A 20,307-nucleotide genomic window follows, 5' to 3' on the forward strand; every position below is an offset into this window, starting at 1 on the left:
CCCCGGACACACCAACTCACCTCAACAACCCCGCACGCTCAACAGACTGACGGCTCCTAGGCAGCTGCGTGACGTCATGACGTCACATCGCGCAGCCGCGCGGAAGTTAAAAAAAAAAGAAAAAAAAAAGAAGAAAAAGCTGCGGGACATGAAGCGCAGGGACCGGACCGGCCCATGCAGCTATCGGCCCTTCTGGCAAATGCCAGACGTGCCAGATGGCCAGTCCGGCCCTGCTATTAACCCTAGTGCTGCCAGACTACTGCTGGTTCCGTGAAAATCGGGGGGAAAAATTTGCACTAGGCAAAACAGCCTGAGTTGGTGGCACTATAGCAGGGGACAAGCGGCAGGGGTCCCTGCCATAATGACAAACCAACCCCAGGCTGTTTAGTGCTGGGCTGGATTCCCTAGGGAGTGGGGTCTGCTGAAAAAAACAAATGGAACCCCCCTCTAGTGCTGAAAGCACTAGGGCTCTTCTTACCCCCGTGGGCTGTGGGTAGTAGGGTAATAACGGCGATTAAAGTATAAAAAACAAACGGATGCCATTTTGTTTTGTGGAACTACAAGTCCCAGCCAGCCAGGGTACCATAAATAGTGTGGGCATGCTGCTACTTGTATAACTACAAGCACCAGCATTCCCATGGCAGCCAGGGCATGTTGGCACTTGGAGAACCACAAGTGCCAAAATGCCCTGACACCCAGGGCTGGCTGGGACCTGTAGATCCACAAAATAAAATGTTAAATAAACCACCACACCCTTGTTAAAATGACATACATTTAATAAAAATAATAAACCCACAATAAAGACAGTAAACACCCTCATTTATACCATATATTTTTATTAAAAATAATAAATACCCTATACTCACCACAGATGTTTTCATCTGTCATAAGCAGCTTTTAAGCCTAAAATGGCTGTAAACTAAGTCCCAATTAAATTTGTATCCAAAGTCTGGCTTGTAAAAGTCCAAAAATAATTTGTAGATCCAAAGTCCCTGCTTGTAATGTCCCAAAAGTATTTGTATCCAAAAGTCCCTGCTTGTAATGTCTTCTTTTCTTCTTGGGCAAAAAGGCCCCCTTGTTGCTTGCTGTCTTCTTATCTTCTTGGCCAGGGGAGCCCTCTTGTTGCTTGAAGTATTCTTGTCTTCAGCCAGGAGGACCCCAGATATGTAAGATCCTAGCTGGAACATGCTTGAGAAAAACAAAAACAACGAAGAGAGTCGCCGCAAACAGCTTCACATTGTAGAAGCTCCGATACGGAATGAACTCAGTTCATTGCGCTAGGTCTGTTTATAGTATTAGGGGATTTTCGCATGGTCATGGGAAAATCCCCTAATACTATAAATAAACCTAGCGCAATTAACTGAGTTCATTGTGTATCGGAGCTTCTACACAGTAGAAGCTGTTTGCGGCGGCTCTCTTCAATTTTTTTTTTCTCAAGCACGTTCCGGCTAGGATCTTACAAATCTGGGGTCCTCCTGGCTGAAGACAAGAGCTCTTGCAAAATAAGTGTGGCTTTGACACCATTTCAAATGTTAGCAATTATACTACTCCCAAATGCCTGGGTGTTGCTGCTTGGCAGACAGGTAATAAAAACACTTAATAAACAGCAAAGTAAGCCTGTCATTTGTGTGCTACTAAGAAGGGCGCATTAGTCTGACACTTAAAATGTCCAAATCCACTGAGGGCAACTTATTACTCATATGGGGATATGCTTTTTTCAAATGAAAAAAATTATAAAACATCTCTTTTCCAATGTACTTGTTGCATTTGAATTAAATCTAGTTTCCATGTGCTTCTAAAATGGCCTAATCAGACTTTAATAGAGCTGTAGTCACTAGGTGAGGGAAGCACATATGCCTTTTTGATTTTGAATATATGGTGTACTGTACCAGAATGTAATGTTCGATTGGATCTTGTAGAGATTCAAAGAGCAATGCATATGTAAGCATAACTTAAGTTGCACGCAAGCAGGGGTGGATTGGTCAAGTGGGGGCTATGTAATGACTGGTCTTTGATTTGGATTTCGTGCCAGGCCTGCCCAACATGAAGGGGGTGGTTCAGGCAGTGAAGTGGTCCCAGCAGCCAATCGCGAGGCTGCGCCTTGTTGCTGAATGGAGGCTGCAGAGGCTGTGACTGTTACTGTGTGTGCTGTTCCACCCAGATGGAGGTCTCCTGAACCATGGAATACAGACCCACAAATCTCTGCTGAGTTCAGTGCAAAACTGGTAGGAAGAACAGGGGATGTGCCATTAAAGGGTTGATAAAAATTTGTCCAGGCTGCATAAGTAGCAGATGCGTCTGCTTGACAACAAACACACACCTCAGACACTTAAGCCCAACTTGCCAACATGTGCAAAAACCTTATTTTCTATGTTACCAAAACAATTGCTATGAAGCATTATTTAAATGTGAATAACCTAGTTTTAATACAGCAGGAACAACTTCCCAATATGTGTACAAATAAAATGTTTGTACAATACGATTGTCAAATCCTAATCTATGGTCAAGTGACTACTGAACTCTTAAGAACTTCTGCAAAGCATGTGCAATTCTCTAATTACAAACAATTTGCTAGTTTGTCATCATCATCATTGACTACTTACACCTGTCTGTGACCATGTGCAAATAAAGCCTCTTTTTCAAGCATATCTCACTCTTAATTAGGCCTTTTGTATTTATTGTATTTTATATCATTTCCTTTGGTCTAATTTAATTGTTTTATTCATTTTTGCAACAAAATGTAAAAAATCATGGTTGTTACAAAGCATTTAAATGACTAATGGAAGTACAAATTTTGCAACAGATATAAAATGTAAAAAATGCTGAATATTTGAAACCAACATGCTAATCCCCACAAGCCTCTCCTTCTGTGTAGTCCTCATATTTTTACACTATATGAATTTAAACATATGAAGAGCTTATGATGATGTTAGCTATCTCCATCCATGTATATATTGTCATTCTCACTTGTTTTATGCTTGTCTCTTTGCTTACACTTCCTGCATTCTCTTTGTTTTCTCTAAGTGTTTCTGTAATTATTATTCCAATCATTCGCTGTATGTATCTCTTTTTTTGTTCACTTTCCCAGTCTACTCCCACCTTCCTTTCTTGTCTCTCCTCCCCTGCCTGCCTCTCTCGCTCCCTCTCTCCCCCTCCTCCGTCTTCCTGTTTTCTCGCTTTCTGTTTCTTCCCTGGCTGCTCTCAAGACATTGGTCTCATCCGAAAAGCTTTTCCTAAGTCTACCAGAGTCTACGACTTCAGTGACTGTCACTGCCTGTCTGTCTAACTCCTTCTATGAAAACTTTCTCTTTGTTTCTCTTTTCCAGAGTTCTGTACTTTTAAAACTTCCCTTTATCCTGCCATTTCTCACATTCCAGTCTCAGACTTTTTTTTTTTTTATTTTCTTCTGTTTAGTTAGAATACCTCACCCTTAGCGTATACCAATTCTTAGCTTACAAAGCCACAGCTGAACACAGAGATAGGCATACCTATACTGGCACATATGCATACATGAAAATATCCTAACAGATACTAACAGAAGACATAGCTACAGATATGTAGGTGAAAAGATACTGTAACATCTGCACATAAAATAGACAGAGATTCATTGTCTGAGTAAGTGGGCTCGTTATGCAGAAGTATAGAGCTATGCAGTGATATAACTAGACTGGTAAAAGCACACACACAGTGCCACATATTTATTGAGAATAGCAACACACAAATACTAAAGTAATTTGCATAACAAGTGTCCCAGAGAGCATCAAGTAAGCATGAGTGACAACAGACAATGAGAACCAGTAAGAGTGGGGTATGATATAAAAAGACAAAACACATATTGAAACACATATAAGTGAAGGCTTCAGCAATAAGAGTATGACTCCTACACGCTGTTTTCCTGTTCTTTCTCTTTTGTTCCTCTGGTTGGGGACATTTTTCTGCCACCTTTCCCCCTCTGTTACGCGTGAGCGCTTTAAGGTGGTATTTGCCCCTGTGGTATGTAAAAGGACATGTCACAAAGGCTATTGTCATGATGTCTGCAAACCAGGGAGCAACATGACGCTGATAGCCGAGAATGGAGGTTCCACAGACACACTCACAGGATCTGGATTTAGAGTGGGTGAGTATCTGTTAGAATCCTAGACAGTTGTCAGTTTCAGGGCTTGTTTGACGTAAGAGCACAGACAAAAAAGAACTTTCAACTCAGTGACATATTGACATAGATACAAACAAGTTAACAACTTTCCTTTACCATACAGGAAGATGTAGTGACAAGATAGAGTATTTTAATTTTAACTCTCCACAAGAAATGCAAATTCAAAGGTACATGGGTACTTTTAAACTTCCCCGGTACAGGGTGGTGGTGAAGCAATAAAGAAGGTGTTATGAAGATCTCCATAATGTTATTATATCACACAAAATTAACTATTCTTTTATTATAAAAGTTCAGTGGCATTAGAGTATTTTTCTAGCAGGGTGGCTCCATGACACAGGCAGAGTGGGAATTTCTGCGTTCCTCAATGATGGTAGAGATTGTTCAAGATATATTCATCAGTGACAATGCAAACAATGTCTGGTAAACAGAGTTGGGTGACAAACCACAGGTAAAGACAACAGGCCTCTCTGTACTGTGAGCAGTTAAGGTATTAGAAAGCCACCGGAAATCTATTACCACTCTCAATCTTGCATTGCCTTTTACTAACAAAGACTATTATCACTTGAAAAACAAAATCTCCATTTTTGCTGATTCTTTTTAAAATGTTAATATGCAGTGGTGAGTGGAGTCTCTTTCCAGATACATACCACATCCTTATGATACTCCATTTCTTGTTTACTTTGGCACAATCTTTATATCTAAGATAACGTTATGTAGGGGACCAAAGGCAATAGTTATAGCTCTATTCTGCATAAATTCATTTTTAATATAGGAAGTATATCATTAGTCATACCTATATATTCGCTATATCTTAAATAAAATGCATATGAAGGAATTGCATATGCATTTTGTGATGACTTTTTAAATTGTCCTCATATTTTAAAACAGCAAATTTAAAAATGTGCCAGTGTTGTCCAGGCTTCACATGTCAGATCGAACACTGAAAACTTTTCTTCTCCTGTTCTCTTACTGACATATTAGCAATTATATATATATATATATACATACATATATGTAACAAAAGGTTGCTGCTGACACTTGGTATTGTACACTGTATACAGTATTTTCTTATGAGAGTTAAGAAGGTTTAGGGTATCATGGCAGATTTATAATGTGAATGTGACAAATTCATTTGATATTTTCTATGATATTCATTTGACATACAGTAGAGAAGGTCACATAATATGTAACACATTTTTTGCACTATCACTATAGTAATATGTTAATAAGTTTATTATCATGTTTTTATTAATGAAGCATTTTTGGAAAAGCAGTCAAAATGTGCTTGCTACAAGTTGTGGATTCTAAATGAGCACTCCATATGAAAAGCTAGCTACAGTAGAGTTTTATATTGTGCAAGTGCCCTTTTGATGTAATCTTTCGTGTGTGTAAGCACAGACCTGTAAAATCAGGCGTCATTTCACATCTATAGATATGCTGCACTATGTAAGTCTTACACTTTGTAAATAATGCTTCAAAAGCATTTTGTCTGGAGTATAAGGAGCATTGTGATGGGCAAATGATTGTTTTTGGAATCCCTTCGGATCATAATAATGCCTGGCTAGGAATACGTTCCAGGAAGTGGAAATATATTTTAACACTAAAAGAAACACTAACAAAAAGTACACACAGACCTAAATAACACACAGCACCAACACAAATGTTAGCAGAATTATCCCTATCCTATTTAACAATATTGACAATAGCTTTACTTTTCACAATAATAAAACATTAACAATATATCACCGTGTTTTCACCTGCAATAAGCTGTTCAAATTTCAAATACAGACTTTATTTCATAAGGAAAAAAAAATATCCCCTTTGTTTTGTTATGTGTTTTCTTACGGCTTGGAGCTATCACAGAGAACATACCCACATTAAGTTACAGAACTACAGGTTAAATCTTGTATCCTTATCTAAATATTTACCTAGTTCCTATTCTATGGGGTTGGTCTTTTCCTCAGTGGAATATTAGGCTATGTTAATATATTCTGTGGATTTGTTGCTTTTTTAATAGCAAATATTTTTTAATAGAAAATGTTATTTCAGTAACCATTGCACACAGACACAATATATTCTTCAACTAAATGAGTTACATATGATATCTTTCTTCACACAGTGGTTTGTCCCTTACCTTGCATGAATGGCGGCCAGTGCTCCACCAACAATCATTGCCTGTGCCCCCCAGAGTTCACAGGACGGTTTTGTCAGTTCCCTGCTGTACCTGGAGGGGGTGGAGTACGAAGTCCCATTGAGGTGGGTGAAGGAGAGGGAATAGACCCATCCTCTGGCAAACATGCAGTCTATGCTGTGCAGGTGATTACTGGAGAAGATGATCCTGAAGGGAAAGGTGTGAAAATCAGTCAGTCAGCTCTCACAGTACCACTGGGGCCAGGACACAGCTCTGCAGAAGGTATTCTTCCATTATTTAAATCAACATCCTAAAGTAAAGTTAAAAATTTACTTCCTGTGTATAAGAACAATTTGCAAGATCTGGGCAACTCAGAACATTTCCCTAATGCTTTCTCCTCTGACAGTAACAGAGCCACTAATAACATTTTGCTGTGTGTATCACCTCTTTTCCTAGGATTAATGCGTGTATAGGTATGGGTGTGTGGGTTTGTTCCGGTTCCTGGTCCACTAGTTTATCTTTACTCTCGGTGTGCAGTGTCTCCACCGTGGTCTTCATACAGTAAGCACATTGCGGGGTAATGCCATACTTGTCGACTTCCTCAAGTCAGTGTCCGGGAGCTGCCTGGGGGAGGTGGGTGTTTCGGGGTGGGGCTATGCAAATCAAGCTATTTCGGCCCCACCCCACGACGCAATGATACAAATGCGTCATTTTGCAGTGGGTGCGGGGCCAAATGACATTTGGATCTAATTCTGCCCACTTCACTAGGAAGTAGGCAGATGCTGGAAGCTGCCATACTCTCCTGGGAATCCGGGAGACCTACCCAGAATCCGGGAGTCTCCCAGACATTCCAGGAGAGTTGGCAAGTATGGGTAATGCCCTTGTTGACACCAGAGGGAGACAAAGGAACCCTCCGCCCACTTACTCTAAACCCCAGGCTCGAACACAGAAAATACACACCACTCTGTAGCTAGCTTTAGAAACCACACCGGCACGTTTACTTCTAGAGTGGTTCCCCAGGCTAGTTTCTTTTTTTTTTTTTAAGTTTGCATATCGAGTGCACCAACAGTATATCGGCTTACAGGTAAACTAAACAGCGGATTAATCTTTAGCTTATCACATAATAACACACAGTTCTTAATATTCTAAAGACTAACTTCAGAGGTACCTCTGCATTTGAACATTATTCTAGCAAACAGTTCACACTAAACAATGACATGTAGAAAACACTGCATTTGAAACCAATATAACGTTCACATATAAATATGACTGTCCAATATATATCAATATGTAGCACATATCAAAATGTGCATTTGGTATTTATGTCTATAGGCTCAGTTCGTTACTTTTCAGTAATACTATATGAGATGTCAGTAGGAATAAACTGGTAACTGCAATACTCCTATGGTATAGATATTTCCAGCAAGCAATAATAAAATAGTAATAAACACAGATTTCTCCAAATCTTGTTACATGTAGCAGAAATCCAGTCTCTCTTCAGTGGTTTTCATAACAATACCGGACTCTTATAACTAATTGCCTATATGACTCAGTCTATAAACTTGGCTAACTATCTCTATACTTATCCTTTAAGATGTAACTCAGTTCTGGAACAAGAGTATTTGTCACTAATCTTCGGGAATTCCCACCTGGTACCTAACTAACTAAACTAATATGTACATTTGGCTCAGTTTTTCTAGTAAAACAGAAAGTATAATAAAACTAAAGGGTACTGACCAATATATTGCTTCAGGTCCAGTTTCAGGCAATTTCCTCAGGATCTGGATATAGGTATTTAAAGTGGTGTGAAATATGTCTTATCTCTTGCTTGTCAGCTTTAATAATGTATTTTGTCTTGCTTCTGGCAATCTGATTTATTTTTCCCACTCTGTTATTACCACTCCTCTGTCATGCAAATGGTTCCTCTTCCTCTCATGTAAATTTCTACTGTAATTTACCTCTTCTCCCTCTATCTTTAAATTTCCGCCTGCTGCAGTATATGTCATTCTATTCAGTCTCCTCTTGCCTCTCTCTTTTCCATTCCGACTTCCCACGTCTGCCTCCTGTCCATTCTCTTGCTTGTCACTTTTTTCATCTCCTTCTCACTTCCACCCTCCTTTTTCTCTGCCCCTATTATTTTCAGACCATGCACTCTTTTTTTCTTTCACACCAACCGCTCTCTTTTTCTTCAGACCAACCGGTTTTTTTTTTCTTGGCTTCCCGCTTGCCCCTGGCCTGCCGAGAGAAGCAGTTTTTCCCCCGGCAGCCAGAGAAGCGAAGTGCACATGCGTGGATCACCGGGTCCCGCAGCGTCACATGTGTAAACACTCCCCTTATGATAACAATTTTATCAATTATGAGGAACACCTGAAACTTTTGCATTTATCTGTCAATGTTATTAGAAGCTCTTTTATATGAGACATCTAGGATTTGACTCATTCATTCTCACTTATGTAATATATTTTTGTCTATTGTTCACCCATCTGTGTCTGCTCTTCTGTGATTTATTTTTTTCTCTCTATAAAGCCTTTCTGTTCCTGCTCTTTTTAACATTTAATAATTGAATATATTTCCTTAGTCCAGGTCCTTCCACCTCTTCTAAATGTCAGACTTCATCACTCACCCAATGCATCCATCCAAGTTCATCGTATTGAGGGCCTTGGAGCTGAAGGAACAACAGGAGGTGGTGGCCAGCATTTAATTCCTCATCCTGAAGGAATCAAGGCAGCACCATCCCGTCCTGTTACCTACAAACCTCTAGGACGATGTTTTCAAGACACTCTACCCAAACAAGCTGTAAGTGGTAATGTCAAACAAACATAAATAGTTGCTGAGATGTGTTCTTATCTAAAGTTTGAGGAGTTAATATGTTATGCTAGAATCCACTTATCTGAGGTCTGTACTCAGATTCTCTGTGATCCAGTTGGCCCCTGAATGCTCCAATAATCCAGTGATGCACTCCTCTTTCTGACTACCACTTGCCTGAATTAAGCGTGGAGTTGCATTTACATCTTCTGTAAACATGGTTCATGTTGTGAGGCATTGACAGTGTTGTACTGGGTCATAAGGGCCCATCAGAGGGGGTGTGGCCAGCCATCTGACAGCATGACTAAAGGGTCCATGTTCAGCCCACAGATGACATGGCTAGCATATTGTGTAGTATATAAGAATGGAACGCATATAAAGAGGGCACAGTCAGAGCCCCTTCCAGAAGTGGAACCCAAAATCAGGACTGCCCCATCAGAATCAGAACAGTTGGCTGTCCTGCTTTCTCCTACCTGTTCTTGAAGCTTTCACAACCTGCAGCTGTTGGTGTCTTAAGCTCCGTCGCTGATTACCTGGATCCTACAATGTGGGGGTACTGCTTGGAAAAATAAATATTTACATTAAATATTTAAGACTTAGCTATAAATGGACACTTTACATCCCACCCTACCACCGAAACCAGTACAGAAGTTAAATCAATAGCACCCATGTTTAAAAACTGGGCCACACTCTCTGCAACCAACGCTGACATTAAATTAACAGTAATAAATAGACATACAGGGCCTGATTCATCTTTGGACACAACCTACACGCAACTTGCTTTAAAAATTGAACACGGAAGTTGAGCATGTTTCCAACCGTTTTAAAATACATACAGATCTCAACTAATGTTTCCATTTGAATCTGGGTATAAGTATGCTCTGGCTAAATGCTACTGGCCATATGTAGACAGGACTGAGTGTAGGATACCCACATACATATGTGCAATATAAAGGCACATCATTTTTTTTTTATAAAATAAATTCTTAATACCATAATCATTAATAAAAGTATTTTATTTATTTTTTCTTCATTTTTTTAAATAGTATATACCAGGATACTCTTAATGCATACTGTACATAAGATGCGTTTGATAGATTATCTTTATTGCATACACATGTTCTGTGCTAGCTAGTAACATATGTGTAGTAGGCATACTACTAAGAGAAACCTGGTACTTAAATCGGCCATATCTGCGTTTCCATGCCCTTGCTGTACATTACCTATGTTCATCCTCCCCTTCCCTCCCCCGTTTGCCCTTCAAGTCATGGGAAGACGCAAGTGTCATTTGCGTTCAGACGTGAATTGCATACAATTTCGTTCATTGGTGTAAGGTCTTTTTCAGAGCTATTTCGCACAATATAGACATGCAAAGTGACTTCCGTCCGAAGATGAATCAGGTCCACAGTGTTTACCTCTAAGCAGCCCTAATATTAGATAAATAGTACTCACATTTAATAAATAGAAATTTTTCCAATCAGCCCTGACTTTACATTAATAGCATTCACACTTAATAAATAAACTTATCCCCCCCCCCCCCCAAAATTCAGCCTTGACATTAAATTAATAGCATTTACATTTAATAAATAAACATGTCGTCCCATTATGCCCCTACATTAATTTAATAGTATTTAATAAACTTATTTGCCTCCCTAACCAGCCCCAACATTAAATCATTTGTTTTAACATGTACTCTTTCTCCCCAAACAGCCCCACATTCAATTATCAGCCCCCAATCCACCCCAGCCTTATAATGGCCCATCACCCCACTTTGGCCCAGGAAAATGGAGCTCTACTTTTACTGAGGTGTAAGTAGTGTATAAGGTAGAGTGTGTTTTGTACAAGTCTCTCCATTCTCCTATCCTCTAATTTATTTAGCATTTATTTATTTTTAAAGTTTATTCTATTAAGCAATTAATGCAAGTTTATGATGAGTCATTCTAGAAAACCAGAAACAATTGCATACTATTTATTAAACTTAGATACCCAATGTAATAAGAATGTATATTACTTTGGGAGCTAGTTAGCCAGGTATAGAGTGATAGGGGGGCATAGGAAAGTGCTCATGGGTTTGAATAACAGAATGTTATGCATTATTCAAATTAGATAATGCACTATTCAAATTAGATATATAGTGGTATATGATGTGCACTTGAAGTTACGTCATCATAATTTTTGCTTTATATAAAAATGAAATCCACATTTTTTTTTTTTATTTTTTTTTTACTGAGAAGCCAAACATGGAAGAATTTGAGACATATTTAAGCTACAGACAAAGGGACAGTCTTAGAATAAGCTACCCCAAAAAGTGAATATACTCAGCAGACCGCATTTTAAATGGCATTACCCAGAAGTCTATCCTCCTCTGGAGTGCCATAACATTTTTGATTGGTGCATTAAATGGAACTGTTTATTAGATATGAATGAAATGTGTCCTAATACATTTCATTAAAATACTGTTCAGAAAAATAGAGGTAAGGCAAATGTTAAATCATATATCCTTATGCTAAATCAGGAATCTATATATAAGAGATCAAAACCTAAGTACCTGAGCCTGATTCATTAAGGAAAGGAAAGCAAAAAAAAAGGAGTAACTTTGCACCTTGGCAAAACCATGCTGCATTGGAGGGGGAGGTAAATTTAAAATGTGCTGGCAGATTTATAGTTGGGGTAGGGCATGTCCAAGATCAACTTTAAATTTCAGTATAAAAATAAAGTTGTCAAGTATTTGTGTCCTACATGAAAAAAGCAGCCAGTATTTAACTTATGTGCAAAATAGTAAACTAATTTGCACCTCTTGCATTGTAATATGGTTTGTCCAGGAGAAAACGTACTAATGTTTTTGCTTTACTTTGCTTAATGAATCAGGCTCATTCAGCGCAGTGTGCATTTGTTTCAAAATGCAAGGAATTCGGACATACGTACAAGACAGATTAGAAGATACATGCTCTGATAAATTCAGATGTGGGTCTGCTCAGTTCTACTACACAAGATACTGGGAGATATGTCAAGTAACCTGCAGAACTCGCAGGAAAAACAAAAAATTACACTAATGTCGCTTGTTAATAATATAGACACTAATGATAAAAAAGGTTTTTTTAAAGAATTGGGTTTTTTTCTATTTTTTCCCCAGGAAATACATTTATTAGGATGTTGTCAAAGTCTACTGAACATAAAATGTTCATTTGCTTCTGATTGCAAACACATATTATAGCATGCATACTGTCATCACTAGTAATCAGGCCTTAGACCACCCCTGTAGCTGGAGAAAGAGATACTTCAGAAAATCAAGTACCTTTGAGATGACCAAAGTTTGAATAGGAGGTGGCTGCGTGCACTCGAGTTTGACTCGAGTTTGACTTACTGTACATTGACTATGGGCGAACGCCCCCACCAAGAAATTGCAAGCTGCAGTAAGTGTCCTTAGCGTACACAGATGAATTTAGCGTTGTTGCATTTAGTTGCATGCACTTATAGACAATATTCATTTTTAAATGTTATTAGATCTACTAATAAGTAAATAACACTAGTTTACAATTTTGTTCAGGTAGAATAAATACATTAATTTTTCTTCCCGCAAAATTAGCTGCTTAAGGCAGCTGTGTCAAGTTGTCTCATTATAGGATTGCCCATAAAAATGTAGGCATTAGAGAACTGTGAATTGTGGGCATTGTTAATACATAATTTACTGAAGTTTATATAGAGAGTCTAATTGTGGTTTGGAAATGTGCACCAGCATTTTATCTTTGTAGACTTAGGTAGATTGAATATTTTCAGTTGATGTTATATACGTAATGGGGTTGCACTATGACGACAGTACATTTGCCTAAAAACTGAGTATATTTTTATAATTTTATCTTGAGGACAAATCATTTACATACAATACATATTTTTCTTGCCTCACTTTCTGGAAATCTTTGCTGCAGCATTAGCCTTACTGACACTGACACTCATGCTTGTCTACAATCCCAGAACATCCAGAAGACTCCTGAATTTCAGGAGACCCACATTCCTGGGAGAATAGACCACACTCCCTGATTTCAGCTGATCTCTTTTAAAGAGACCAAGCAGGACCTTAATAATGCTAATTGCAACATGATGCTCCCTCCACCCCCAGGTTAGGGCTGGGCAATGGAGAAACGAATCGCATTGTTATGCACCTCATACTTGTCCTATGGACCTACCCTCCAGATATCCCTTATATACTTTTTGCAGAACCCAAAAGTAGGTAACTATGTTTGTGGAGGTGGATCTGTGTTGTTAGTGTTAGTAGACTATCTCATTGGCTCTACTCCAGCTCGTGTGAATGCACACTGTATAATGAGATTTTATTTCCACTGCACAACCATTCTAGAAGGAGAATACTAAGAATCCTTTAAACAATCTGGGTCAAATGCTGAGAACAGAACAGATAAGGATACAAGGCACACTAGGTCAAGCAGAAACTATCACCTGCTTTGGTATGGTAACAGGAAGGGGTTTAAAAGGCCAGCAGAAGCAATGAGATATTTCCAGATGATTAGCTGCATGAGTGCTGCAAGTGATAGCAGAACTCATTGCTAGACTGAGAGCTGAACCGACACCGATTGTTAATTACATGGCAACTAGCTGAATCAATGAGGCGCCGGCTGCATGGGAGGAGAGGATGCTAATATTGTTGTTAGGCAACTAGACCAGAGCGTAGCGGCAGACATTCTGCATTTACACAAGACTTAGTACAATACACTGCCGCTTATTAAGGAGAAATGCTGGTAACAGATCAGAGATGCAGAGGTAACCATCGCATAACTAAACACATCAAGGCACAATCTACTGCTAGCTGACAGGGAAAGGACACTGGTAACAGATCTGGTATGTGGTGGTGATCACCATACACTTGGTATATTAGGGTGCAATCCGCTGATGCCTGACAGAGAAAGGACGCAGACTTCTGTTGCTAGGCAACTGATCCAGCATGCTGCAGTGATGACCATATTTATTAACACATGAACAGGGGCTCCACTACCATTTATTTTCATGTCTGCATTTTTTGTCTACCTTGTATGTCTCTGTCTTATGTATGTCCTGTTTTCCCCACTGTCTCTTGCTTTGGAGCAATGTGGTGTCTTACAAATCACTGATAATAATAATAACATAATATTAATATGCTGCAGATAATGAGATCTACAGATGAAATAGAGTTTATTCCAGTGAAATGTAATCACCTCACAGAGGCAGAGAGAATTTAAATGTTCCATTAGGATTATGTCTGGGCTCCTAAATAATTCAAGGTTGTGGCTTGCACAATGTTGTCAGTTTAAATTAATATAATGTAAAGAGCGTGCATCATGCATTTGGTTCAGAAATAGGTCATTGTTAGGTCTGTTTATTCAACAAAGTTATATTTTAAGTTTAAGTGTAATATGAATACAATAGACCTTATAAAATGGATTCTTGCTTCCAAAAGAACAAGCAAACAAAGTCCTTTGCCACCTGCATTGAAAAAGAGCAGAAAGGGAGGAAAGAAAGTCAGAATAGCAGAGAAGGCCTCACATACCTCTTGTAAGACTTCCACCTGCCCAAATGCTTGATGCATTGAATTAACGCACCCATTGCAGCTGTGGATGTGCCTGCCACAATCCTAATGGAATGCGTGCTAAACAGTGCACCAACTAGACTAGACCCATCAAGGCTAGCATTCACTTAAATGCAACCAAAAACTGGCTCCGCTGCAAACGGATGCATTGGGAAAAGTCCATTTTAACATGGCAAACCAAGCAATTCCTCCTAGAGGACAAAGTGACCTACCACCCCTGGCCTATCAGATCAGTTTTGGATTTGCACAATTTGCAGACCACGGAGGAAGTGGCAATAATTTCATGCTTAGTCAATATGCCCGAGGATGGAGCTGACAAAAGTGCATAAAAACAATATTACAAAATGGCGCTAAACAATGCACATTCAAATACTTCACACGCCACCCCAGCACGTATCCTCGGCATGTCACCTATCGTTGTGGAGCTAATTGGCCTCCTTTGTTAAGGGAGGACCGGGCGCTCACACACCCAGCCCTTCAAGGCCTTGCTAAAGTGAAAACGTCAAGCCACATACACTTACTCATGGAGCTTAGCATAGAAGAAGATACCCACCAAGGCAGTGGACATTGCCTTTGCCTTTACCTGGTCCAGAATCCTGAAACTCAATCCACTCCCTCCAGGCCAACTGATACTTCCGCAGGGTGATGGGGCAAGTGCCAAACCTTCTACACAGGCTTGACAACCTATCAGACAGAAACAGGACACGGAGAACCAAAGATGACCGTGTTGGGTACTAAAGCCATAAACTTATCCCAGAATCCCAATGACAAGGAATCAACCAGTCCATTCTCAACGTCCGGCACTGCCTGGAAGTTAATATGAAAATGTAGGCAGTGAAAAAACAGCCTACGCAGCATGCTAATGATGTGGGGAAGGTGCACTCTTTATTGTAATTGCCTGCACAATGCCCAGGTTATCACATACAAGGGGATCTGCTTACTTCGAAACTTTCTTGGCATTCGTGACACATTTCTTTCGTAGTTTACTTCTTACCTATCTAGCTACTCCTTTGGTCTTTCTGCCTCTGGCACACCCTGTCATCACGTGCAGTTTATCGACAGCAGGCAGCCGACTAAGTCCTAAAACTATGTTGATTTGAAAGATCAAATAAGACAGATGAGTAGTGGGACCCTACTAATCACGAGCAACACGAACCCCCTTGGAACAAAATAGCGCAATAACAGAAAACAAGGTGTCTGAACAGGTTGCAGACTGACCCATCCCCACCACCAGGAAATCTAATGGAAAGTAATGAGTGATTCCAGAATAACCTGTCTCCACTTTAACACAGCAATACAGAAAGGAGCTGAAGCATTTGAAAAATGAGCAGGAAACGGCAAATCATATGCAGAGGCATTTGTCCACGTAGAACCCATCGTCTAACTTAAAACCCATAAACGGAAATGACTGTAGGTGCAGTGGAAGGAGATGAAAGTGAATTCAACATCCACCTTAGCCAGCAAGATCCCCTTTCCAAAACAATTTATAAGACACATTACAAAATCGTTCAGAAATAGCCAACGCACTCTGCGGAGATGCAAGTATTTTAACAACCGGAACTTCCCTACTATTTTCTTGGGGACCACTCCATACGGGGGAAAGGACAAAATCCAGACGATGGATCCAAGCAAGGGCCACACATGCACCCCATCTAGACCTCCTGCTAACCTTCTCTGCTTGCATCCCAGGAAAAGAAAGAGGGGGAGTACAGTGGGGCCACTGCTGGCCACCGATGCCCGGCCCTCTGGAACCGTATAGGGGGGGGGGGTTGAGTGGTTGCTGCCTAGCCACCCATCATGGGTTTACTATACAGCCACTCAGGGGTGCATTTTTGGGGCCCTTGGTCCACCTCCTAGTCACCCCTGGTAATGAATTGTGCAAGTGACAGTAGCGGAGGGTGGGGGGGTTGAAGGTTAATGAAAAGCAGCACATAGGGACAAAACATATAACAGACAGAGGGAGGCAAACAAGGGACCACAGAATGGGAATAAAGACAAGGAATGGAAGGACTGAAATAGGCAGTTAGAAGAGAATGCACTGGTTTTGTGGTGAGCACCAATTGCAGCACAGTTTTTTTTTGCTGTTGTGCCAATAGAAAATATATTGACAGATTCCAGATTGCAAGTGTGTTGTGTGTGACATTCTATGTTTAAGTCCAGACTTGCAATACCACATTTGTCCATGATAGGTTATGTTGTCTGAAACATTTGTGTGCTGTGTACAATATTTCTCTTCTTTAATGAATTTGCTTCATAGCATAACTCTGATTAAACTAAATGTTCCTAGAATTCTGCTTTACACCTTCCCTTGAGTAGTGATTTGGTGCTTCTGTTGCAAATGTATTTGTCACGGGCACTAGGAGTCTTTACCCAGGGATCACCAGGTGGTAAGCTTACCAGAGCAATGTAGATGGTAATAGTGTGCTCTGGTAGCAGGGTGATCACGGAACAGGCAATAGTAGATGATGAGATGCTCAGGAAAGTCTATGACTAGCAGCACTGGTAATATGGAGGTAATAATACACGAGGAACTGTATGGACAAGGGCAAGTGGAGGTAGTCAGTGGTCTGCGTTAGCAAGTTGTACCACTGCTATAGTGAGGAGGAATGTCCAACAGAAACGAGGAGGTGATGAGAGTCAGCGGTCTGCGGATAGCAAGTGGTACCGCTGTCTGAGTGAAGGAATGGAATCCAAGTGGAGGTATCCGGGAAGTCAGTGGTCTGCGGTAGCAAGTTGTACCACTGCTATGTGAGAGGAATGGAACAGGTGATACCGGAACAGGAATCAGTGGTCTGCCTTCAGCAAGTTGTACCACTGAATATATATGTGAGGAGGTGTACGGGGAGAGACTGCAACACAGGATGTACACGGGCACATTAAACACGATCCACAGTAATATGCACAATATATATATAAATGACTGAACAGGTCTGCAAATGTAGGAAATCTCTGAAGTAGTCCAGCACAAGGTAACACAGTCAATGATGGCCAAAGACTCAGCGGATTGCAGACTCCCGAGGAGAACCAACACAGTCCAGCAAGATATGCAATACACCAGCACAGTCAATGAGAAGTATGCATACCGTGGTTCAGAAGGCAGTCAGATAGGAGTGCAGTGATACCTGGGCGGCAGGAGGCCGACAGGATGAGAAGTCCCTGGATGTAAGAGGCAGGAGTCTAGTAGGTGCAGCGCACAGGTAAGTAGACCAACAGGGACACGAATCCACAGGAATCAATAAAACATGGAAACTGGACTCATGGAGGACCCAGGAGAATGGAGATGATCTAGCAGAGGAGTAGCTGATGAGATACGAATCCAATGCTGACAGGAGGGTAGAGACCAGCGGGAAACAGGAAGGCGTGGAGAGCGGATCAGCAGTAGATGGACGATAGGGCTGGCAGCGGCAGCAGGACTCTGCGGACCCACGGGAGAGATGAGATGAGGCTGACGTGCACAGGAGCAGCGGATAGGAATCAGCTAGCAGTCACGATGATGAACACAGGCGAGTTGCCAGCTGGAGGCTGTAGTGCACGGAGGCAGCGGATAGGAATCTGCTCACAGTCACGATGATGAACACAGGCGAGTTGCCAGCTGGAGGCTGTAGTGCACGGAGGCAGCGGATAGGAATCAGCTCACAGTCACGATGATGAACACAGGCGAGTTGCCAGCTGGAGGCTGTAGTGCACGGAGGCAGCGGATAGGAATCAGCTCACAGTCACGATGATGAACACAGGCGAGTTGCAAGCTGGAGACTGCAGTGCACGGAGGCAGCGGCTAGGAATCAGCTCACAGACTTGATGATGAACAGGTGAGTGGATACGGAGAGAAGGCTGTAGTGCACGGAGGCAGCGGATAGGAATCAGCAAACAGTCACTATGGAATATAATAGCGTTGAAGTGGTATAGGAGACTGTAGTGCACGGAGGCAGCGGATAGGAATCAGCAAACAGTCACTATGGAATATAATAGCGTTGAAGTGGTATAGAAGACTGTAGTGCACGGAGGCAGCGGATAGGAATCAGCAAACAGTCACTATGGAATATAATAGCGTTGAAGTGGTATAGAAGACTGTAGTGCACGGAGGCAGCGGATAGGAATCAGCTCACAGTCACGATGATACAGTTGATGGTAGAAGTGGTATGGAAACCACAGTAGTAGAAGTGGCTTGGAAACCACAGGGTAGAAGTGGTTTGGAAACCACAGGAATCAGCAGCGCTGAATACACGAGGAAACACAGGAACACCTTCAGAGACTCATGGGGAATGAGACTCCAAGATCAGGCAACGTGGTGTTGACCACAGGTGCTTAATATAGGGAGTGTTGCCTGATCTGCCAATTGCGTTAAAGGGACATACACTGAAGTATAGAAAAGGGCTGCGCATGCGCAGACCCTCAGGATGGAGGACGGCCACGGTTCCTAAATGTCCGGGAAGAGGCACTCACGGTCCGGTGAGTGACAGTACCCCCCCCCTTTTAAAGGTGGGCACAGAACGCCTGGAACCGGGCTTGTCCGAATTTTTAGAATAAAACTTCTTCAAAAGGGCAGGAGCATTAAGATCTTCAGCTTTGATCCAAGAGCGCTCCTCAGGACCAAAGCCCTTCCAATGAACGAGGAAACGGAGTACTCCTCGCGAAATTTTTGCGTCTAGTACCTCAGTAATTTCGAAATCCTCCTCCTGATGAACTTGAACTGGCTGCGGAGCTGAGGGAGGTTTTGAAAAACGGTTGATAATAAGAGGCTTGAGTAAGGACACATGGAAGGCATTAGAAATCCGAAGATTCTTAGGAAGAAGAAGTTTCACACATACTGGATTGATTACTTGAATGATCCTATATGGACCAATAAAACGAGGGGCGAATTTCATAGATGGGACCTTCAAACGAATGTTTTTAGTAGATAACCAGACACGATCTCCAATTTTTAGTGGTGGAATAGCCCGCCTCTTCTTATCTGCGAAAGATTTATATTTGATAGATGTTTTCTTCAAACAGGTTTTCACCTGAGACCAGATGTTTTTGAAGGTCTGACAAGCAGTCTCCACAGCAGGAACTTGGGTGGGCGGGAGGGCAGAAAATTCCGGAAAAGACGGATGGTGACCGTAGACCACAAAAAATGGAGTTTTGGATGATGACTCATGGTACATGTTGTTATGGGCGAATTCGGCCCAAGGAAGCAACTCTACCCAGTTGTCTTGATTGGCTGAAGAGAACATCCTTATAAAAGTCTCAAGATCTTGATTGACACGCTCAGTCTGTCCGTTAGATTGCGGATGGTAAGAAGATGAGAGTGCTAATCGTATGCCCAAGGTTTTACAAAGGGCTCGCCAGAATCTGGAAACGAATTGTACTCCTCTATCTGACACAATCTCAGACGGACATCCATGGATGCGGAAGATCTCTTTAATGAAATGTTCAGCCAGGATAGACGAGGAAGGCAAACCAGACAGAGCGACGAAATGAGCCATCTTCGAAAATCTGTCCACCACCACCCAAATAGTGTTATGATTCTTACTAGGTGGTAAGTCAGTAACGAAATCCATACTAATATGGGTCCACGGCTTGGACGGAATGGGTAGTGGTCGCAGCAACCCTGCTGGAGTTCTGCGGGAAGATTTGAATTGGGAACATAATTCACAGGAAGCA

At 41.2% G+C, this 20,307-nt stretch overlaps 1 protein-coding gene across 1 annotated transcript in view; it reads left to right on the forward strand.

The window, feature by feature from the left end:
- Nucleotides 1–3,163: 3,163 nt before the first annotated feature.
- The window catches only part of LTBP3 (latent transforming growth factor beta binding protein 3), a 211,923-nt gene continuing 194,779 nt past the window's right edge, over nucleotides 3,164–20,307 (forward strand). The window contains exons 1-3 of the mRNA XM_075188765.1: nucleotides 3,164–4,117; nucleotides 6,273–6,566; nucleotides 8,863–9,080. Coding sequence (XP_075044866.1) covers nucleotides 3,874–4,117; nucleotides 6,273–6,566; nucleotides 8,863–9,080 — 756 coding nt within the window. The 5' untranslated portion in view covers nucleotides 3,164–3,873. The remainder of the gene's footprint in view (nucleotides 4,118–6,272; nucleotides 6,567–8,862; nucleotides 9,081–20,307) is intronic.

Source organism: Mixophyes fleayi, chromosome 10, assembly GCF_038048845.1.
Source record: "Mixophyes fleayi isolate aMixFle1 chromosome 10, aMixFle1.hap1, whole genome shotgun sequence".
Lineage (NCBI taxonomy): Eukaryota > Metazoa > Chordata > Amphibia > Anura > Limnodynastidae > Mixophyes > Mixophyes fleayi.